We start from the raw sequence: 22,795 nt of genomic DNA, 5'->3' as shown, positions 1-22,795 counted from the left end.
GTGAGAATTTTAAAAAGGACCCCTGCCCCCATTATTTAGGCCTCCTCTCAAAGCCCGCTTCCCTGCCTGTGCTAAAACAGTACTCCCAGTGGCTTGTGTTTGTGCTCTGTCATCTTCACTTTCATTTTCCTCACCGCACTCAGCATCAGAAACTATTCTTTATCTGTTTACTTATTACTTTCCCTGTTGGAAGGTGGCCCTTTGAGTTAACTTTGTCTAGTTAACTAGTTAATTTGTCTCCAGTGCTTTGAATGGGTCCTGGCACAGAGATGATAATGTTTAGTGAGTATGGGTGGGAATTTAGAGTGGCTGGGCTTTGCTGAAGAGTTGGGGTGAAAAGAAGGCAGAGGGTGAGGCTAGAGAGGTAGAGCAGATCTGGGTCACAACTAACGGCATTGCTAAAGAGCCTAAGTCTGTAGGGACTGGATTTTTTTTGTAAGGAGTTTTAAGTCAGCATAATTGGGCAGATTCGTGTTGTAGAACGGTTAGGTTAAAATAATAGAACTAGATTGAGGGTGGGGGTGCATGAGATACATGAGAATATTTCACAAATGTATGCAACAGCTCAGGTGAGAGATAATGAGGGCCAGAACTATGGAATGGCAAGTCTGAGTTTCAGAGATGTTTGGAAGGGGAAAAAGGCAAGACTTGCTAATTGGGTGGATTAGGGGATGATGATTTTGGTGCCTACATTGATACGGAGTCCTCAACTAAAATTGGAACCAAAGCAGGAAAGGTGTTTGGTTAGAGGGTTAATCTGTGCCAGTCATGCTAAGATGAGCCTCCAGGCAGAAATCTCCAGGCTGGGGTCTCAAATGGGGATGAGGACAGGTGGCTGTCAGAACCACAAGTGAGTGAAGTTGCCTGGGACAGGCGGGAGGGAGGTAATTGTGGGTTGGGGAGCAGGGGAGAGAAGATAGCCAAGAATAGAATACTAGCATTCTGGTATTCTGGTAGGGAGGGCCAAGTAAAGGGGACCCAGTGGTAAAGACAACAAAAGAAGATATAATTAGACTTCAGGAAAAATGGTAGCATAAAAGTTTGTCAAGGGTCCCCAAACCACCCTCACTAGAAGGATTCACGGAACTCAGGAAAGCTGTTACATTTGCAGTTACAGTTTAATTACAATGAAAGGCTACAGATTGAAATCAGCAAAGGAAAAGGGCACATAGTGTGGAGTCTGGGAGAGACCAAGCACAAGCTTCTGGTTGTCCACTTCCGGTGAAGTCATGTGGACAGCTCTTAATTTTATCCCAGCCGTGATGCCAACATTTACCAATACTGCCGACCAGGGAAGCTCACCTGAGCCTGCGCAGGGTTTTTATTGAGGGGGGTCTGCTGCAAGTTAAAGTACATGTAAGTAGTTAAACAATTGCACTGGGTACCCACGTGGCTGACCTCATTTGGTCCCCATCCCTCTCAGAGGGCCAACTGATAAAGCATGGCCCAAGGCCCCCACTATTGGTATAAACTGTCTGGTGTGGCCCAAGGTCTCAGGTGTATGCAGACAGTCTTAACATGAAGGATGTTCAAAGAGTTTAGAGATTATCCCTAAGGAGCTGGTGAAGGGCCAGTTTTTTTGGAATGTGCAGGATTTGAACAGACCAAACCTGCTGAGTTAGACTTTTGCTGCACAGAAGCCAATGGGAAAGGAGAATGTTGCAAAAAGGAGACGATTTGCGCCATGTCAGTTGCTGGGGAGAGAGCAGTTAAGGCAAGAACCAGAAATCTCCAGTAAATTTGGCAACTTGGACATCACTGATGGCATTAACAATAGCAGTTTGAGTTGGATTGTTAGGGCAAAAGCCAGACACTCCTGTTGAATAATGAGAGTTAAGGAATGGGTTGCAAATGCGGACACAATTCCTTGAGAACTTTTGAAGAGAAGGGGAACCTTGAGCAGGATGCAGAGTGAGACTAGGATCGCCAGATGAAACACAGAATGCCTAGTTAAGTTTGAATTTCAGATAAGTAACGGATAATGTTTTGTGGTAAAATACAGATAAAATTGGCCATTTTGTAGAAAAGTGCGTCATTCAGTGACAGTGCATTGATGGTGTCGTGCAACCAATCACAACTATCTAGTTCAAGAACATTTTTTCACCCCAAAAGAAAACTCCATACCCATTAAGCAGTGATTCCACATACGCCGCCCCCCCCACACCCACCGCACCCCCAGCCCCCACCCCAGACCCTGTCAATTACTAGTCTGCTTTCTGTCTCTGTGGATATGCCTATTTTGGATATTTCCAAAAAGTGGAATTATATGTAACCTCTTGTGTGTGACTTCCTTTACTTAGTGTAATATTACCAAGATTTATCCATGTTATGGTATGTACCAGTACTTCATTACTTACAGCTGAATAACAGTGCGTTGTGTGGGCATACCCTGTCTTATCCATTTATCAGTTGATTGACACTGGGTTTTTCTACTTTTTGGCTATTGTGAATAGTGCCGCTGTAAACATTTATGTGCATGTTTTACTTGAACACCTGTTTTCAGTACTTTGGGTATATACCTAGGAGTGAAATTGCTGACTTATATGTTAATTCTATATTTAACTTATTGAGGAACTACCAGACTTTTCCACAGTGGCTATACCATTTTACATTTCTAGCAGCAAGGTATTAGGGTTCCACTTTCTCCACATCTTTGCTAACACTTGTTATTTTCTGTGTTTTCTTTTTTTTTTTTTCTTTTTTCTTTTATTTTTGAGAGACCGAGTATGAGTGGGGAGGGGCAGAGAGAAAGGGAGACACAATCAGAAGCAGGCTCTAGGCTCTGAGCTGTCAGCACAGAGCCCGACGCGGGCTCAAACCCACGAGCTGCAAACCCACCTGAGCTGAAATCAGAGGCCCAACCGACTGAGCTATCCATGCACGCATGTGTTTTATTTTTTAATAGCCATCCTAGTGAATGTGGAGTGGTATGTCATTGTGGCTTTGATTTGTATTTCCCTAGTGACTAATGGTGCTTATCATCTTTCCCTCCCTCCCTCCCTCCCTCCCTCCCTCCCTCCCTCCCTCCCTTCCTTCCTTCCTTCCTTCCTTCCTTCCTTCCTTCCTTCCTTCCTTCCTTCCTTCCTTCCTGTCTTTCTCCATGCCCAGTGTGGGGCTTGAATTCACGACCTTGTGGTCAAGAGTCACACACTCTACTGTCTGAGCCAGGCAGGTGCCCCTAGCATCTTTCAATCTTACCAATACCGAGTCTCTAGTCCATGAACAGAGATGGCTTTCTATTTATGTAGGTCTTCTTTAATTTCTTTCAGTAACATTTTACAGTTTTCAGTGTAGAAGTCTTGTACCTCCTTAGTTACATTTATTCCTAAGCATCTTATTCTTTTTAGTGCTATTGTAAATGGAATTTTTGTCTGTATATCTTTATGAATTACTCATTGCTAGTGTTTAGAAATATGGATGATTTATCCTGCATTTTTGCCTAATTATTTTATTAGCTATAAGAGTTTGTGTGTGTGTGTTGATTCTTTAGGATTTTCTACGTACAGGATCATATAATCTTTGGATAGAGAGAGTTTTGCTTTTTTCTTTCTACTTTCCACCTTTTTATTTTTCTTGCCTACTAGTGAGAGCTTCTTGTATGAAATTGAATAGAATTGTTTCTGAGCTTATGGGGAACTCTTTAAGTCTTTCACCGTGGAGTATATCAGCTGTGAGTTTTTCATGAATGCCCTTTATTATGTTAAGGAAGTTCCTTTCTGAGTTTGCTGAATGTGCAATAAAGAATTTTTTAGCGTAGGTCACAATAATACATAGGACATTCTTATACTAAAAGAAAATAATCCATTGTTTATCTGTTTTCAGATTTAAGTGGATACTTTTTATCTTTATTTGCTAAATTGCAACACTGAGAAATATACAGCACCAAGCAAGGTTTGTTTTGTTTTGTTTTAATGTTTGTTTATTTTTGAGAGAGTGTGAGCCAAGGAGGGGCAGAAGATCCAAAGTGGGCTTTGCACTGAGAGCAGTGAGCCCAATGTGGGACTCGAACTCACCAAACATGAGATCATGACTTGAGCTGAAGTTGAACGCTCAACCTGCTGAGCCTCGGCAAGGTTTTTTGAGGGGACTGTTGAGGGCAGAAGAAACTTGAATGTTGCTTACCTGTTGAGGAAAGGTCCAGTAGTCAGAGATAAGCTGAGGATTCAGGAGAGAGGCAAGAACAGATGGAATAAGGTTCAAGGGTCAGGTTTGTAAATGAAGAGCATAGCTGCTTCAGCTGGGTTTCCATTGAGTTTTGCTGACACTGCTATTAAGGTGATGAGTAAGTGGTATTAGAATCTTTGGTTCATGTTCTTGTTTTGAGACTGTGGGTCTCTTAAAATTAAGAGACCCATCTGTGCCTTGTTTTGAGCCTATGCGTTTCTTAAGAGTAAAAGTTGTATCTACCTGTGCCTAGCAGTATGCCTTGCACATACTTGAAGGGTGAATGGGCTCCACGCACCTAAGATTGCAAGCTGCAAACTTCTGGGTGCACACCTGTGTTCTGGTTGGTCTTCTGTGCACCTCTCATTGGTGGATGACTGTGTGGGATGTGCGGGGACAGCTGTCTTTCATTATAACCAGCTCTAAGAAAAATGCACACAAGTCACATTTTTTTTCATGGATGGACAAGTAACTCAATTTAGAAATTATAAGAAGTATTGTACTTCTGTAAAAGCTGAAGTGCCCAATTTGTAAAATTGCTCAGTGCATTGGTATTCCACCCACTCTATGAGGTTAAATGCTTTTCTCTTATTTGACAGGTAATCTTTTCTTCTTTTTTTCCCTCTGTAACCTGTTTGAGCCTAGTCTTTAAAATATGTCTATCTGCCAGAATTACTTTCCATTACGTTTTTGTGAGACTCAAAAATCTGGTTGTATAACTCAGCTATGGCACTTTTTAGGCCAAAGGAAGATGGATGCTAAGGTGTTCAGAAAGTGTCATGGTCACCTTATTCTCTTCTGAATCATGCCTCCACACTTGCCTACCCCCCTGTTCTGAGTCCTCAACCACAAAAAGGTTTACTTAGCTGCTTCAAGCTCCAAGGAAGCACAGATTGAAACCTTCCAGATAGGATGACCAACTGGTTCCACTTTGGGACCTGGGACTTTTCTGGTGTTAGCACAGAAAGTTCTGCATTGGAAAAGCCCTTAGTCCAAGATAGACTGCATGGTTGATCACCCTACCTTTGGATCCCTTCCCAGCCCTTCCCTTTCCCTTTCTCTTATTCAGCCTGCATCCTGGGAAGCAGAGGAGAAAGGTCTGTCTCCACCTGGTCATCCAGTTCTATAGAGACTCTAAGCTGCAAGAAATACCCTGAACATTGCATCTAGAGCCTCGGTCCTCTCGGATATCTTCCTGTACCCCAGGAACCCAGTGCAGTTGTTTAACTACTTACATGTACTTTAAACACATAAAAGGGAAAATAGAGTAGCCCACCACTCTAATCTGTTGCATATTTTAAATTTCTGCATGGCCACCATTACCTCCCAAATTATTCGCGTGTACATATTCCTGAATACAGATTTTTAACAAATGTGTGATCATAATACTTCTGTTTTGTGTCCCTAAAATTTTATATATAGTTTTGTAATTTTTCTTCATAGACAGTATTTATCATTTTAGTGGCAGGTACACCAAGAATAAACGTGTCACTCAAATATGTCTTACGGTGTGGGTAGTGGGATTCACTGGACTTTTCACTTGACCCTAGAAACCCATTTTTGGTCTTAGATCTGGGTAAAGAATTTTAAGACTTCCATGGTAATAGAGATTTGGATTTAGGGACACCTAAATCCTGGCTGGCTCAGTAGGTAGAGCATGCAACTCTTGATCTTGGGATTGTAAATTCGAACCCCACACTGGGTGTAGAGATTACTTGAAAGTAAAATTTTCAGGGGCGCCTGGGTGGCTCAGTCGGTTGCAAGCCTGACTTTGATTTCAGCTCGGGTCATGATCCCAGGTTGTGGGATCGAGCCCTGTGTCGGATTCTGCTCTGAGTGTGGAGCCTGCTTAAGATTCTCTCTCTTTCCTCCTCTCTCCCTCTCCCCAGCTTGTGTTCTCTCTAAAATAATAATAAGAAGAAAACAAAATCTGTAAGATAAAAGGCTTCTTAGAGGAGTGTACCAGGGATTCTCGTGATGGAACCTTTGTCTTGACAAATCACAAATTTGTGTAATTTGTGATTACACAAATCCATACGTGCGATAATACTGCATAGAACTGAATACACAGGCAAACATGCATGAGTGCATGTAAACTGGGGAAATTGAATAAGATCACAGATTGTATCATTGCCAGCTTCCTGGTTGGGATGCTGTGCTGTAGCTATGCAAGATGTTACCATTAGGGAAAACTGGTTAAAGGGTACGTGGAATCTCCGTATTGTTTCTTACAACTGCACTTGAATCTGCAATGATCTTAAAATAAAAAGTTTAATTAAAATCTCTGAAAAGAAAAGATTTCTTTGGGGTGCCTGACTGGCTCAGTGGGTGGAGAATGCAACTCTTAATCTCAGGGTCATGAGTTTGAGCCCCATGTTTGGGAGTAGTTTACTTAAGAAAAAAAAAAGACTTCTTTGGAGGTTAGCTTTGAAATCCTTGTAAGATTGTAATATGTTCTACATAGTTCAGTTTACTCCTTCCTCCTCTTTAAGAATACCCCTCCCTCAAAAAAAAAAAAAAAAAAAAAAAAAAAAAGGTAACAATAAAGGAAGAAAATGCCCAGGGAGGGAGAAACTAAGATTCCTAGTTTATTTCTAAGTAGTTTGTACTTTGATACTCATCTTTGATGCCTTCAGGAAGCCATTTGCAAAGATAGCCCCTGAGGTAGTACATAGAGGGAGCTGGAACCCCTTGAAGGGTGAATTGCCTCTAAGTGCTTCGGAATTGCTTTGTCATCTAGGAGGTTAATGGCAGGCTTTTCATTAGTGTCAGTTCTTTCCCAGGTTGTAAGCCTTCTGTGACTTCCCTCTGGCCGGTAGCTTTCAAACTTTTTTTTACTGCAGAACTTAGTAAGAAATGCCTTTTACATCAAAACCCAGACTAATAGGGGTGACTGGCTGGCTCAGTCAGTAGAGCATGTGACTCTTGATTTTGGGGTCGTGAGCTCAGGCTCCGCGTGGTGTATAGAGATTACTTAAGGAAGAAACCCAGATTGATAGAAATACAGTTTCAATTATATATCTGAAACAAGTTTCATAAAACACTGCCCGCCTTCATGTATGATACACTCTGACTCTATTCTACTGAATTTTTTAGAATTCTGGCTGTGTCTCAGTAATGTGAGTTCTTGATTCTTCACCTGCAATTTGGGGGAAAAAACACTGCCTCAGACCACCAAGTAAAGTAGTCTAAAGCCCGTTAGCGTCACATTCAAAGCCCTGCCCATCTCAGTGCACCTGCCTCTCCAGCCCTGCCTCCTCTTGCCCTTCTAGCTGAGCGGCATAGTCCACATTTTCTAAACCAGTCTCACAGTCCCATCTCTATGCCTTTGCTGCTACAGGTCCCTCTCCCTAGTGTCCTTCCCCTGTTGTTCCAGTTCTTACCTCCTGGCTCCCATAGTCCAGCACATGTTGTCCAATGTATGATTAGTATGTAGCATCTGTCCCATCTCAGAGTTGTCATGAGGTCAGGCATGTGTCTTAGCTGTCTCCAATTCAGACATTACTTCTGTGAATTCTTCCCTGAATTCTGGGTATACTTTTGGCCAGTATTCTTACTTTTTTTTTTTCATCAAAAGCCACAATAAGAAATTTTATATTGGATCTAGTATATAATTTGTTACATGTATTTGTATAAAACTGAAGCAAAGTTTCACGAAGGTAGGGGTGCCAGGCTGGCCCAGTTGGTGGAGCGTGCAACTCTTGATCTTGGGGTTGTGAGTTCAAGCCCTACTTTGGGTATAGAGATTAGTTAAAAATCTTAAAGTTTCATGAGGGGCACCTGGGTGGCTTAGGTCATGATCCTGTGGTTTGTGGGTTTGAGCCCTGAGTTGGGATCTGCTCTGCTTGGGATCTCTCTCTCTCTCTCTCTCTCTCTCTCCCTCTCTCTCTCTGTCTCCTCTTCTTCCCCCTCTGCTGCTACGTCTCTCTCTCTCTTTCTCTCTCTCTCTCTCTCTCTCTCTCAGAAATAAACATTTAAAAAAAAGTTTCATGAAATAATTTCCATATTATGTGCACTTTGATATTTTATATTCTCTTTCAGTTAATATTTCTTTCCTTCAACCCATAACTTGATTTCAAAACCACAAACTGAAAAACATTCACTTACACCATCCTTCCTACTCTGAATGTCATTTGCAGAGAGCTCTGTTATAGACTCTTACATTCCATAATCACTGTTGGAAGGAGGTCCATCGTGCCTCAAGACTTGAGGACAGGACCATTTCGTTTATTTTTTCTTTTCCTTCTCTTCTTTCATTTCCTTTCACAAGACTTGTAGAGAATATTTATTGCAGTATTTTTTCATAGTGAAAAATTACAAACAACATAGGTAATAGAGCAATGGAGAAGCAAGCTGTTTTAGTCGTGCAGTTGAATGTGTGAGTAAACTAGAAATCCACATTTGAGCATGGAAAACCTTGGATGAATCATGCTGAATGGAAAGCCAGTCGTGACATGGTGTGCCTGTTATAATACCCTTAAGGTACGGTAAAAATATACAAGACTACTGCATACCAATGCTGATTTGAATGAGAGACACGGAACTTCAGATAGAGCTTATCTCTTGGTAAAAAAAAGGAGAGGAAATAGGATTAGTGGTGGCTTTTGTTTGTATCTTTTTTTTTTTTTTTTTTTTTTTTTTAAGAGAGAGCTGTGGTAAGTGCAAGCTCCAGTGGGGTAGGGGCAGAGGGAGAGAAAGAATCTTTAAGCAGGTTCCATGATCAGTGCAGAGCCTGATGCAGACTTGGCCATGAGACCATGACCTGAGCCTAAATCAAGAGTTGGATGCTCAATAGGGGTGTCTGGGTGGCTCAGTCGGTTGAGCGTCCAACTTCAGCTCAGGTCATGATCTCACAGTTTGTGGGTTTGAGCCCCACGTTGGGCTCTGTGCTGACAGCTCAGAGCCTGGAGCCTGCTTCGGATTCTGTGTCTCCCTCTCTCTGCCCCTCCCCAGCTTGCACTCTGTCTCTCTCTCAAAAATAAACATTTTAGGGGCGCCTGGGTGGCGCAGTCGGTTAAGCGTCCGACTTCAGCCAGGTCACGATCTCGCGGTCCGTGAGTTCGAGCCCCGCGTCGGGCTCTGGGCTGATGGCTCGGAGCCTGGAGCCTGTTTCAGATTCTGTGTCTCCCTCTCTCTCTGCCCCTCCCCCGTTCATGCTCTGTCTCTCTGTGTCCGAAAAATAAATAAAAACATAGAAAAAAAATTAAAAAAAAATAAACAAACATTTTAAACAATTAAAAAAAAAAAGAGTTGGACACTCAACCAACTGAGCCACCCAGGCACCTCTGTATCTTTTCAAGTTTGTTCTTAACACTGAAATGAGAAGCAAATGTGGCAAAATGTTTACATTTACTAAATCTAGGTGGTGGGTATAAGAGTGTTTATATTCTTTACCTTTTTAATCTGAAATATTTTGTTTAAAAAAAGAAAAAAAAATCACTGTAATGAAAATTGACTTGTATGTTTTTTTTTTACACATTTTATTTTATTTTTTAATTTTTAAAGTTTATTTATTTATTTTGAGAGAGCACAAACAGGGTAGGGGCAGAGAGAGGAGAGGAGAGAAAATCCCAAGCCAGCTCCGCACTGTCAATGCACAGCCCCATGTGGGTCTTGAACCCATGAGCCACCAGATCATGACCTGAGCTGAAATCAAAGGTCGGATGCTTAACCAACTGAGCCACCCAGGCACCCCATAAGATTTTATTTTTAAGTGATATTTATACCCAACATGGGGCTCAAACTCAACACCAAGATCAAGGGTCACATTCTTTACTGACTAAGCCAGCCAGGCATCCCATTTTAAAAGATGGATAGATGTATGTATGTATGTATGTATGTATGTGAGCTCTACACCCAACATGGGGCTCGAACTCACGATCCTGAGGTTAGGAATCACATGCTCTACTGACTGAGCCAGCCATAGAATTTACATATATATTATCTGCTTATAAACCTGTATTATCTTGCTGTCTTATAAATACCTCTGTTGTCTGGCTCCAGGCTACTTCTCTGAACAGCAGGGCAGTTTAGCCATAATGCATGGCCCCTAGGTTATACTCAGACCCAGTCTCTCTTGTACTGAGATGCCAAATTTGGAAAAGGAGGCTCTCATTTTTAAGTATTTACTGGAGTAAATTTATAAGTAAATAAGTATTTGTGAGAGTTCATCATGTAACCTGTCATTTCCCAGGCAGGGCTATGGAGAGCCTTCCTGGGTGAGGCTGTCTGCATTTTCAGTAAGTTGAGCCATTCTTTTTTTCCAGATTAAGCATTAAGGCTGGAGGCACTTGACCTTAAAAGATCAGGAGTGTGGGAACCAGAGAGGTGCTAAGATCACACAAGACCTTTATGGAAGCCAGAGCCCTATAGAATCCTACAGTATTTGGACATCACTATTTCCCAAAGAAACATACTATCATTTGTAAGATGTTTTAAAAAGGGTCTGCCACTCTTCTTACATGGCACAGTACCTTGTTTCAGTTTGATCTCCATTCTTCATTTGTTTCAGTCACATTTCCCCCCATTCTTCTTATTAATAGGCTTTATTTTTTTAGAGTGGTTTTAGGTGTACAGAAAAATCAAGCATATAATAGAGAGTTCTCATATACTTCCTCTACCTTGCACCCAGTTTCTACTGTTAGTAACATCTTGCATTAGCATGGCACTTTTGTTACAATTGGTGAGCCTATGTTGATACATTATTATTAACTGAAGTTCATAATTTACATTAAGGATCATTCAGTTGTATGGTTCTGTGGATTTTGACAGATGTGTAATGTCACATATCTACCATTACGATATCATACAGAATAGTTTCCCCACTTGACCATTTCATTGTCTAAGTTTTTCTTTAAATGTTCAGAGAGAGAGCGAGAGAGAAAGCGCGCGAGCATGCTCTGGAGCAGGGGAGGGGGCAGAAAGAGAGGGAGAGAGAGAATCCCAAGCAGGCTCCGTGCTGCCAGCGCAGAGCTTGACTCAGGCTTCATCTCACGAACTGTGGCATCATGCCCTGAGCCCAGACACTTAACTGGCTGAGCCACCCACACATCCCCTGACCATTTAATTGTTATCTCATACTCCAGTGCCTAGTACCGGGCTTATAAGTGTATATGAATGGGCAGTAATATCTTGTCTAAAATTAAATATGAGCAGTCAAATTCAGTAGAATTTGAAAAACATTTAAAGAACAATCTGCCACAACCACATAGAGCCTATCCTAGGAATAAAAAGATGGTTTAAAATTAGAAAAATGTGCCATCTCTCATTAGTCTGTCAGATAAGAAAAATAATAAAACTCAATATATAGAGAAATTCAGAATTCAAAGCCTATCCCTGATTTTCAAAAAACTCTGAAAATTAGCATGCTTTATTAGCATAAAAAGAATATTTCAATCAGCATTATTTCAAAGATGATACACTGGAAGCATTTTCTAATGGGAACAAAAACAAGCATGGCAGCTCTTATTATTTCATATAATTCTGGAAGTTCTAGCTAATGTCGTAAGATGAGAGACAAGTAAGAGTTACCATTTTGAGAAGGAGGCTCTCATTATTGAGACTGTAGACCCTCCCTGCAAAAAACCCCGACTGAAAATCTGTTAAAATCAATTGGTTTAATAAGCCAACTGAACACATAATGGATACCCAAATGAAAAAGTTTCCTATATATAGCAAAACTGGTTATGAAAACTTATGGGGTAAAGGATCCTGTTAATAAATAGCCACCTTCACAAGAAACATGCACGACCTCTTAAGAAAAAAGTCAGGGGTGCATGGGTGGCTCAGTTGGTTGAGTATCTGACTTCGACTCAGGTCTTATCTCACTGTTCATGGGTTCGAGCCCCACGTTGGGCTCTGTGCTGATGGCTCAGAGCCTGGAGCCTCCTTCAGATTCTGTGTCTCCCTTTCTCTCTCAAAAAGAAACATAGAAAAAAAAAGTCAAAATTGTACTAAGACAAAAAATCGACTTAAGAGTTTTATCTTAATATTCTAATAGTAAAAACTTGCCAGCAACCTAAATGTCCACCAAAAGGAGAATGGTTTGTTGGTAATTTTACTCTCTCTTGTTCCATAATGATTTTAAGGTAGCTTTCACAATATATTTACACTATGATGTAAAAATAAGTGAAGAATTCAGGCAAAGAGAAATCTGGAGGGATGGGCCACAGGTTTATTCCGAGCTTTCTAGTGGCCAAAATAAAGGAAAGATCATAATCAATTATATGATTCATATTCACACCATATAAAATTTTTTTTTTCAACGTTTATTTATTTTTGGGACAGAGAGAGACAGAGCATGAGCGGGGGAGGGGCAGAGAGAGAGGGAGACACAGAATCGGAAACAGGCTCCAGGCTCCGAGCCATCAGCCCAGAGCCTGACGCGGGGCTCGAACCCACGGACCGCGAGATCGTGACCTGGCTGAAGTCGGACGCTTAACCGACTGCGCCACCCAGGCGCCCCATATTCACACCATATAATATTGAGTTGGAAAAAAAAAAAAAAACAACTGTTCCTAGTACTGAAACCAAAAAGAGAATTTTCTCATGGGTCTTAAAGAGAGGTTACTATGCAGAGTAAAGAGTGATCATCTTAACAACCTAATAAAACGGCAGCCATAGAGGTGTTTCATTTTTAAAAATTATTAATGTTTATTTATTTTGGGGGTGGGGTAGGAGCAGAGAGAAGGAGACAAGGATCCCAAGCAGGCTCCACACTGACAGCAGAGAGCCCAGTGTGGGGCTTGAACTCACGAACTGTGAGATCATGACCTGAGCCAAAGTCCGAGGCTTAACCGATGACAGAGCCTCCCAGGTGCCCCTAGAGGTGTTCCCTTCCCTGCTGATGGGCCACATGGAAGTAGTTGGTAAAGCTCTTAGTGGTGGGGTGAGGAGTGTGGTGAAGGTTGTGGCTGGGATTTGAACATGAGGATGATCCAGTACATTGCCCTGAAGAGCAGCTCAATGGGGAAGTACAGTATAGACAGTAAATTATGGTTCCCCGCTGATGTGTCATTGCCACCCTGGTATCCTGTGAATTTTGGCAGATAGGCCACTACATTTTCATCATGTGTTACATTTATCTTTGCTACGGCTGAGGGTCCACACTCCTAAGCAGTCTGTCAGATGGTGATGTGGGACATGAATGCAGCAGCCACCAGGGGTGCCAGGCAGGAAGCAAGAGGTGCCACTTAAGCTGGCATGACAAGGAATTTAATGTGGATGGACTGAACAGTCTCCATAAATATTCTCTCAGATTAGATTCTGGTAAGTGCTGCATCGAACAAACAGGCTGTGTCTGGTCAGATGCTTTAATGGTTGGCTAATGGAATTAACAACCTCTTAGAAAGGTTGAAAAGCCTCATGAGGTAATATGCTCGAATAGAGGGCTAGCTTATCTAGATTTTCCTCACAAAACAATTTGAGGCTTGATCCAATACATGTTGGAAGGGACAGTCAAGGTTTCCAAATTTCTACATTTAGAGCATAGCCACGTTAAGTTTGGGAGAATTAATTAAAAAAAAAAAAAATGAATGATACCAAAGCCTAACCTAAGTAAGAGGGAGAAAAAAAAGTTGTAAGGTGTCCATGTAAGTTCCTGGTAAGTCCTTCAAAGTAAATAGTGTCCAAATAGATAGTAACCAGAGTTTGTTTGGAAGGTTTGGAATCTCAGTCCCAGCTTAACCTCTCTTTAAACCACAGTTTCTTCATCTGCAAAAGAAAGATATTAGTAACCACTTTAGGGCTAACCTGTGGGTAAGGTTAAAATGGAATGAAATTTCTGGTGGCCTCCTCTAAGCCATTTTATGTATCTGCCTTTCTAGCTGGAGTTGTTTTGCTGCTAGAGGGTCCTTGTGTCTTAACTCACTGGGAATTATTTGTGTTGGCTGAGAGTGCAGATAAAACCTTGTAAATTATCATATTGATTGGAGGGACAGTCCAGGTCTTCCCCTTTCAGGGGTCAGAGGTGGGATTTTTAAAGTTATGAGATGACTGGAGTTTGAAAGCCCTTGGACTCGTCCTCTCATCCTAGAGAGATGAGATCCTCTCATCCTGGACTCGTCCTCTCATCTCCAGTCCCTCCACAGGAGCAGGCATCCGGTGAGAGCTGAGCCGGGGTTAAAGGCAAAGTGCAGACTGGTCCTGAGGGTGGTCACTTCTGGTCAATTTCATTTCACACTGCCATTTACAATTAAGTTGGGTCCTCAGATAATTTTGAAAACTTTTCTATTTGGCTTCATACTCACAGGTGAGCCCTTCATCATGGCTTGAGGAGGACCCCTACCCAACTTGTTCTGGTTCTGGCATTTAAGTTCTCAGATTAATTTCGTGATATGTAGAATAAATCAAAGTTAGAAGACTGCAGTGTGAAATGCCCAAGAAGATAACAAGGAAATAGGCAGGTAAATGTTAGTGAAATCTGTGCCTCCCACTGGGAAATCAACACTTCCAGGAGCTGACATTATTACTCTGCCAGTTTGTTTTTGTCCCTGAAAGTTGGAGGGAGAAAAGGCCTAAGGAGTGGACAGTGGAGTGGAGGTGATGGCACTCTAGGGGCCCTTTATCTCACTGTCAACCACCTCTCAGTATGCTCATGTTATAACACAGTATAACACAATTTCTGTCTCTTTGCTTTTTTTAAAAAATTTTTAAATATTTATTTATTTTAGAGACAGGGCACAAGCAGGGGAGGGGCAGAGAGAGCCGAAGACAGAATCCGAAGCAGGCTGCAGGCTCTGAGCTGTCAGCGCAGAGCCTGACGTGGGGCATGAATCCATGAACCATGAAATCATGACCCGAGCGAAAGTCGGACACCCAACCGACTGAGCCACCCAGGCACCCCTCTTTGCTTGTTCTTACCAAAGCCCTGTCTGACCCATCAGGACAAAGTTGGGAGGAGAGGGCTGCCTGCAGCAGTGCAAGCAAAGCTTCTCGAACCCGGACCCGAGTGGCTGAACTCGTCCTTTGCTCAGGGCCAGCCCAGTTCTGCACTTGCACACCTCTGTTGTGTCACCATCTGTGTCACTATCCTCTGTTTTCCTTTGGCATCATAGGCTTGCTTTTCCAGGAGAAATATTTTGTTTCCTAGGTCCGAGCTTTATATTCATGTTACTACTTCCATATTCAGTTAATGGCTTAATTGTGCATTTAAAACAAAACAAAAACTTAATAAGAAGCCACTTCCCTAGTTGGACAGGAGAATTGAGGGCATTGCTTCTCTGAATGTGCTCTGGTTTCCTGGCCAAGAAGAGGTACATACAAGGGCCCTGAGAATATTTGCAGATGCAATTCCTCATACATTCATTTTTGAGTTATTGTGGAGAACAAGAAAAATATCAGAAGCTGGAGACATTTTCCCTGGGGGAAAAAAAGAGAATTCTGTAAACTAGTCCATGTTGATTCCAGACCAGATTCTAGAATATTCTGACAGAGGGGTGACATATATACCTCAAACAGTGAGAAGTACTAAGAATTTCAACACAGATTCACAAAGAACAGGAGACTTTAGGCCAAGGGTCTCCACTCCATCAGGTTCATCTCATCTCATCAGGTTCATTGATCTTTGTTTTTCTTCCAATTTTATAATTATTTTGTAATGTTCTTTCTGTTGTCCTGAACTTACAGTCAAAAATAATACAGGGGCGTCTGGATGGTTCCCTCAGTTAAGCATCCGACTTCAGCTCAGGTCATGATCTCGCAGCTCTTGAGTTCGAGCCCTGCATCAGGCTCTGTGCTGACCGCTCAGCTTCAGGTTCTGTGTCTCCCTCTCTCTCTGTCCCTCCCTGCTTGTTGTCTGTCTGTCTGTCTCTCTCTCAAAATAAACATTAAAAAAAAGTTAAAAAAAATAATATAAACATGCATTACTTTTTAAAAAACAACATGTGTGTGTGCAGGTATGTGTGTACAGGTGTGTACACATTCATATACATACAAATGCTATAACTGTGATATAAAGGAGGTTTTTAAGTGTGATAATAAAATTTGTTCTCATGTGTAAATATTTGGTTATGACCATATTGGAAGGCATAATGAAGTTATCAGAAGCTATTACTAATATGTAGAATCACCTAGAATGCGGACTGCTACAAGTGTAGACTGTCAGATGTATTGGCATCACTCTTGGTGATGCGGTTGCAGAAACGGTCAATATCTCTTTGTAAAAATCTGATCTGAACAAAACAAAGTATAATCTTCCTGAGATCTGCATAGAAGTTCCCTTTTTAGGAAATTAGCATGTATTAAAACCATGTTAAAAAAATATTTTGTGTCTATATGTAAAACTCTGAGTTGGGGCGAGGCTGACATAATAAACATTTAAAGGTCCCATGGCAGGGGTGCCTGGGTGGCTCAGTTGGTTAAGCATCCGACTTCAGCTCAGGTCACGATCTCACGGTCTGTGAGTTCAAGCCCCGCATCGGGCTCTGGGCTGATGGCTCAGAGCCTGGAGCCTGCTTCCGATTCTGTGTCTCCCTCTCTCTCTGCCCCTCCCCCATTCATGCTCTGCCTCTCTCTGTCTCAAAAATAAATAAAAACGTTAAAAAAAAAATTTAAAAAAAAAGGTCCCATGGCAGACCTTCACTGTGCAGAAACAGCCTGCTAAAATGTTGCACGATGCCAACTGTGCCTGGCCTCCATGTGGCACCTATTAATCATGATAACACAGACCCCAGAGGGTGACCCTTTCCCTGTTGGGCTAACAAAAGAGTTTTTCATGGCCTTCTCTGCCAGTTGGAAAAGCATAGACTGGCTGGCTGGCCTCACCCAAGAGGTTCAGAGCCATTGGCAAGGCCTGCTGGCAGGAGAGATATTTCTGGTGGTTTCCCTGCTTCTCTGCAAAGACTACCAAAGGCTGTTGGACATTGATCTTTGCTTTTCTTCCAGTTTTATTGAGCTATTAATTGACATATCACATTGAATAAGTTTAAGATGTACCACATAATGATTCAGTATTTGTATATATTACATAATGCTTACTGTAGTAAGTTAACATCTGTCACCTCACGTAGTTACAGCTTATTTTCTTGTGATGAGAACTTTTAAGGTCTACTCTCAGCAGCTCTCAAATATACACTGCAGTATTGTTAACTGTAATCACCATGCTGTACATCACCTCCTCAGAACTTACAACTACAGGGGCACCTGGGTGGCTCAGTTGGTTAAGTGTCCGACTTCGGCTCGGGTCATGATATCACGGTTTGTCAGTTCAAACCCCACATCAGGCTCTGACAGCTCAGAGCCTGGGGCCTCCTTTGGATTCTGTGTCTCCCTGTCTCTCTGCCCCTCTCACGCTCACGCTCTCTCTCTTAAAAATAAACATTAAATGGGGCGCCTGGGTGGCTCAGTCGGTTAAGCGTCCGACTTTGGCTCAGGTCATGATCTCATGGTCCGTGAGTTCGAGCCCCGCATCGGGCTCTGTGCTGACAGCTCAGAGCCTGCAGCCTGCTTCGGATTCTGTGTCTCCCTCTCTCTCTGACCCTCCCCTGTTCATGCTCTGTCTCTCTCTGTCTCAAAAATAAACAAACATTAAAAAAAAAATTAAAAAAATAAAATAAAATAAACATTAAAAAAATTTGCTTGTAAGTTTTTTTTTAATGTTTATTTTTGAGACAGAGAGAAACAGAGCATGAATGGGGGAGGGTCAGAGAGAGAGGGAGACACAGAATCCGAAGCAGGCCCCAGACTCCAAGCTGTCAGCACAGAGCCTGACGCGGGGCTCGAACTCACGGACTATGAGATCATGACTGGACGAAGTCAGACGCTTAACTGACTGAGCCACCCAGGCACCCCTAAAAAAATGTTTTTTCAAAGAACTTCTATAACTACATGTTGGTACGTCTTGACCACCTTCACCCATTTCCCCCCAGCCTGGACGTTGGTCGTTAAAATGTTGTTTGGATTAGATGTCCTTTTAAGATGCTTTCCAAGTCTGGGATTTCTGTTTCTCAATGATGATGTTTTGGACTCTTCCAATTGTTTTCATGTTAATAAGAAAATGCAATCACAGGGTGCCTGGGTGGCTCAGTCAGTTAAGCGTCCAACTCTCAGTTTCAGCTCAGGTCATGATCTCATGGTTTGTGGGTTTGAGCCCCATGTCAGGGTCTGCACTAACAGTGTGCTCATGCTCACTCTCTCTCTCTGTCTCTCTCTGTCTCTCTCTGTCTCTCTCTCTCTCTCTCTCTCTCATAAATAAATAAATAAATAAACTTTAAAAGAAAAAAATTGACAGGCGTTAAATGACAAAGATGCCTAGTACTACTATGATTTCTGCAACCTTTTCCGTTCTAAACCCTCTGCCTGAGTAGTTCTGTTCTTTCTCTGAGCTCTGCCACTTCTGACCCTCCTTTTCCTGTGGGGAGCGCCTTGCAGAGCTTTTGCTTCCACTGGGTCCAGCTGTCAGCCAGAGGACCCGCAGTCTTGGCCAACCTGCTCAGGCTGCAGGAGAAGGCTCCTCTGTGGGGGCACCCGGCCATGTCAGTTGGAAGAGTGTGCATCTATTGATCTCGGGGTGGTGAATTTGAGCCCCACGGTGGGTGTACAGATTACTTAAATACATAAAGAAAAAAAAAAGAAGCTCCTGTGCAATTTTTTGGTGACTCCTTTTCCCCGGCATCACAGGTACGATACAGTGAGACTGTATAGACCATGGCCGTGTGCGTGAGAGTCTTTGTTACCCTGTTTGATTCTCTTCCCGTAGGAATCAACTCCTAAAAGTTTAGAATTGAACTTTGACATGTCTAATATCAAGCTTTATTTTTTATTCAAGGCTATTTCTGATGCTTGGAAGCTACCCTTTCAGCCACAAAGATGGTCATAAATCTTTGCCTCCCACAGTTCAGACCAAGAATTTACTGCAACAAGGTAAACAAAACAAGTATATGCACATAAATATGCAATGGCTATTTTTCATGCTTTTCCCCATGTCTTGCCTTGTGTATGTGGACTTAATTTAGGTGTAATGTGCTTTCACCTTCACTGTTTTAAATCCCACCAGGTGATATTTAGGTAAGCATTGGCCAGGATGTACCCCTAGAATCATGCAGCACTGTTACAAGGGGAGCTGTGGCTCATTTTCTGGAGGGTCGTGTTCATTGTGCTCCTCCCTCTGATGATAAAATTTAATTCTACTCAAAGTCACAGCGAAGGTAGAAATACTGTCTCCCCCAGTATTCCTCTCGCTTACTTCTCATGCTAGAAATAATGACTTGTATTTGTTATTTGGATTCCTTCTTCTTTATTTGAACTAAGTTGCTTTGCCTTTTGTGCAAAGGAGGTTATCTTTCCACAGCCCGGAGCAAGGAGTAAGGAAACTGCAAAAAGAGAATTGAGCCGTCCTTTAATTTTGAGCTTCTGCGCACAGCATGCTGTTTCAGGTTCCCAGATTGCTAGCCTGATGTCTTTGAACAGAGACACAGGCTTCCTCCACCATCTGAAAAGAACATTCTTATGAAACCTTTCGCAGGCTGAAATGGCATAAAATGAATATCCACTGCCTTCCGGAAGTTCATTTACAAGAGATCTACGTTAGTGTGATACCAAAACTCGTTTTCGTAAAAGTAAAAATTCTCTTTGGATTTCTTTTGGTTAGCAAATACAGGTGCTAATATAGGTCTTATGTAAAAGCAAAGTGGTGTGATAGGAACTTTCAGAAAGAGGGAGGCATACCTGTATCTTAAAATTTCCACTGGTTATAACAAATATTAGGAATATTAAGAGAAGGAGAAGTTACTCACAATCCCACCCCCTAGCATATTCACTGCTCTAGATTTCGTGTAGTCTTTTGTGGTCCTTGTTGGTGAACACACTTTTTTTTTTTTTTTTAATGTTTATTTATTTTGAGAAAGAGAGAAAGCATGAGCATGGGACGGGCAGAGAGAGAAGAGAGAGAATCCCAAGCAGGCTCCGAGCTCGGTGCAGAGCCTGATGTGGGGCTCGATCTCATGACAATGAGATCATGACTTAAACTGATATCAAGAGTCAGATGCTTAACTGACTGAACCACCCAGGTGCCCCCACACTTTTGTTTTTGACCAAGTTCCCTCGGTCATAGATTCACAAGAAGATTGTCCACAAGAAGATTGCTATGGAAATTTAATAATTGATAGAGTCCAAATACAAAATTAAGAACTGTAACGAACATCTTTGTTTTCCCCTAAATCTCTGTGGTTTCATCCTCTACAATAAAAAAACACTAGTATAGCTGTCCTTTTTTCTCACAGACATTATTTTGAAGGGATTTTTGTTTGGGTTGAGCAGACTTTTGTTGCTTGTATTTTTCAAGGATGGGCAGTACTTGGGGACACGGTTGCCCTCAGCCCTTGACCTGATAACCTTGAGTGCCTCCCCGCAAAAAAACCCTGGTGAATTCAGTATAATAGAGGAAAGTTTAAATGAGGAACTTAAGACTTTCTTTAAATAATTGTCTAAAAAGTAGCAAATTCTTGAAATCTAGGTGTCTTCATTTGGATCTCATCAAGTGAATGCGTGTCTTATTTGTCATTAACTCTAGATATCAGCTGATGGTTATGAAGTAGAAAATCTCATCTCTGAAGACCTGACAAAGAGAAGTCATGGTTTTAGGACAGAGTATTTCATTAAGCCACCAGTCTACGTGATAGTTTCCTTTCCCTTCAGTGTGGAAATCTGTAGGATTAACATAGACCTCACAGCTGGGGGAGGCCAGAATGTCACCGGCCTGGAAATGTACACATCTGCCTTATCCAGCAGAGCATCTTGGAATGCCCCCGAGTGTCGGACCCCGGGCCCCGCCGAGCCGTCCATCCCAGACAAGGAGGCGTTCACCTTAGTAGGCAAAGTCTTATTGAAAAACCAGAGCCAAGTGGTGTTTAGTCACAGGGGCTTCAAGGCCAGGCCACCTTTTGGCCCAATGGACGCCACACTCCCCTCTCCTGCTGTTGTGGCACAGGAGCTCTGGAATAAAGGGGCTCTTTCCCTTAGCCACGTGGTCCATCTCAAGATCTGTATCACCCACGTGACAGGCAGCGGTATCCCTTGCATCAAACGATTGGAAGTGTGGGGTCAGCCAGCTAAAACCTGCTCTCAGGAGGTGATAGACAGTGTCCTGCTGGTTGCCTCAGAGAGCCTCCCTCAGGACTTGACTCTGCAGGCCCCAGCCTTGCCCATGGAGAGTGACTGTGATCCCGGAAGCCTGTCTGAGGGCCAGCAGGCCCCCTCCAGCCTGCAGGAGCTAGCCGAGGTGATTCAGGATGTGCCTGAGGAGTTCCTGGATCCCATCACCCTGGAGATCATGCCTTGCCCCATGCTGCTGCCTTCAGGCAAGGTCATCGACCAGAGCACGCTGGAAAAGTGTAACCGCAGCGAAGCCGCCTGGGGCCGAGTGCCCAGTGACCCTTTCACGGGGGTAGCCTTTACTCCACACTCCCAGCCCCTGCCTCACCCCTCCCTGAAGGCCCGGATCGACCATTTCCTGCTCCAGCACTCCATTCCGGGCTGCCATCTGCTTGGGAGAGCACAGACTGCATTGGCAGTGACACCTTCTTCCATTGCTCTGCCCTCTCGGAAAAGGAAGATGGAGCAGACTGAACATGCCCCGGACAGTAGCCTTGGGGTAAACGCTTCCTGTTTTTCTACCACAAGCCTTCTGGTCTCACCCACTACCTCAGAGCACACCGCTAAGAAAATGAAAGCTGCCAGTGAACTTGGGCTGACACATATGGACTGCTCAACAGGTAATCCACGCCCTGCTTCCATGTCCGCTGCCCTCCCTGTGCTTCCCAGGTGACACGTGGCACTATTGCCCTGTGCCTTATGTTTTGCCATCTTAAGTTACCCCAAAACTTACTGGCTTAAAGCACCACACATTCATTATCTCATAGCTTCTCTGGTCAGGAAGCCAGGATAGTTCGGCTGGGTCACCTGCTGCGGGGTCTTCTCCAGCTGCTGTCAAAGTGTTGGCTGGGGCTGCAGCCGCTTCATGGCTTGACTGGGGAAGGATTCACTTGTAAGCTCATTCCTGTGATTGTTACAGGATTCGGTTCCTGGCTGAACTATTGTTCCGAGGGCCTCTCTTTCCCTGTTGGCTGGTCTTGGCTGGTGGCCAGCAGACTCAGTCTGTCCTCAGTTCCTTGCCACATGGGCCTCTCAAGGGCAGCACATAACACGGTAGCTGTGTAAGCACAAGATGGAAGTCATAGTCTTATATTACCTAATTGTGGAAGTGGCATCCCTTCATTTTTGCCTTATTCTGTTAGAAGCAAGTCACTAAGTCTGGCCCACACTCAAGGGGAAGGGGGTACCCTAGGGCATGAGTCTCTGGAGGTGGGTCTCATTGGGAGCCATTTCAGACACTCTCCCACACCTTTGATTCCTATTTTATTCAGTCATGTTTTTAAATGTTTTTAATTCAGTGTTTTTATCTAAGATTGGTGGTTGAATTTTGTCTAATGTCTTTTCAATATCAGCGGAGATGGTACTATGATTTTTCATCCTTAGATCTTTTAGTGTGAAAAAATACATTAATAGGCTTCTTAATATTCAACCGTTATTACATTCCTGGAATAAACTTCATTTAGTCATGCTTCTTTTAATGTTCTGCTTGGTTCTGTTTGCTAGCGTTTTATTTTGGATAAATAATTTGAACTGTCATGTACAC

At 42.8% G+C, this 22,795-nt stretch overlaps 1 protein-coding gene across 5 annotated transcripts in view; it reads left to right on the top strand.

Annotated features, from left to right (window-relative positions):
• Window positions 1-22,795, top strand: part of UBOX5 (U-box domain containing 5) — a 38,261-nt gene that overhangs the window by 10,975 nt on the left and 4,491 nt on the right. For 4 of the 5 annotated variants that reach the window (XM_006929913.4, XM_003983712.5, XM_019826750.2 and 1 more), the window contains exons 2-3: window positions 18,929-19,023; window positions 20,672-21,872. In XM_006929913.4, coding sequence (XP_006929975.1) covers window positions 18,970-19,023; window positions 20,672-21,872 — 1,255 coding nt within the window. In that variant the 5' untranslated portion in view covers window positions 18,929-18,969. Of the gene's footprint in view, window positions 1-12,922; window positions 14,568-18,928; window positions 19,024-20,671; window positions 21,873-22,795 lie in introns of those variants that run through there. The other variant, XM_045053816.1, reaches the window with a different exon arrangement.

Source organism: Felis catus, chromosome A3 (assembly GCF_018350175.1).
Source record: "Felis catus isolate Fca126 chromosome A3, F.catus_Fca126_mat1.0, whole genome shotgun sequence".
NCBI lineage: Eukaryota > Metazoa > Chordata > Mammalia > Carnivora > Felidae > Felis > Felis catus.
This window is presented reverse-complemented; position numbering and strand designations above follow the sequence as displayed.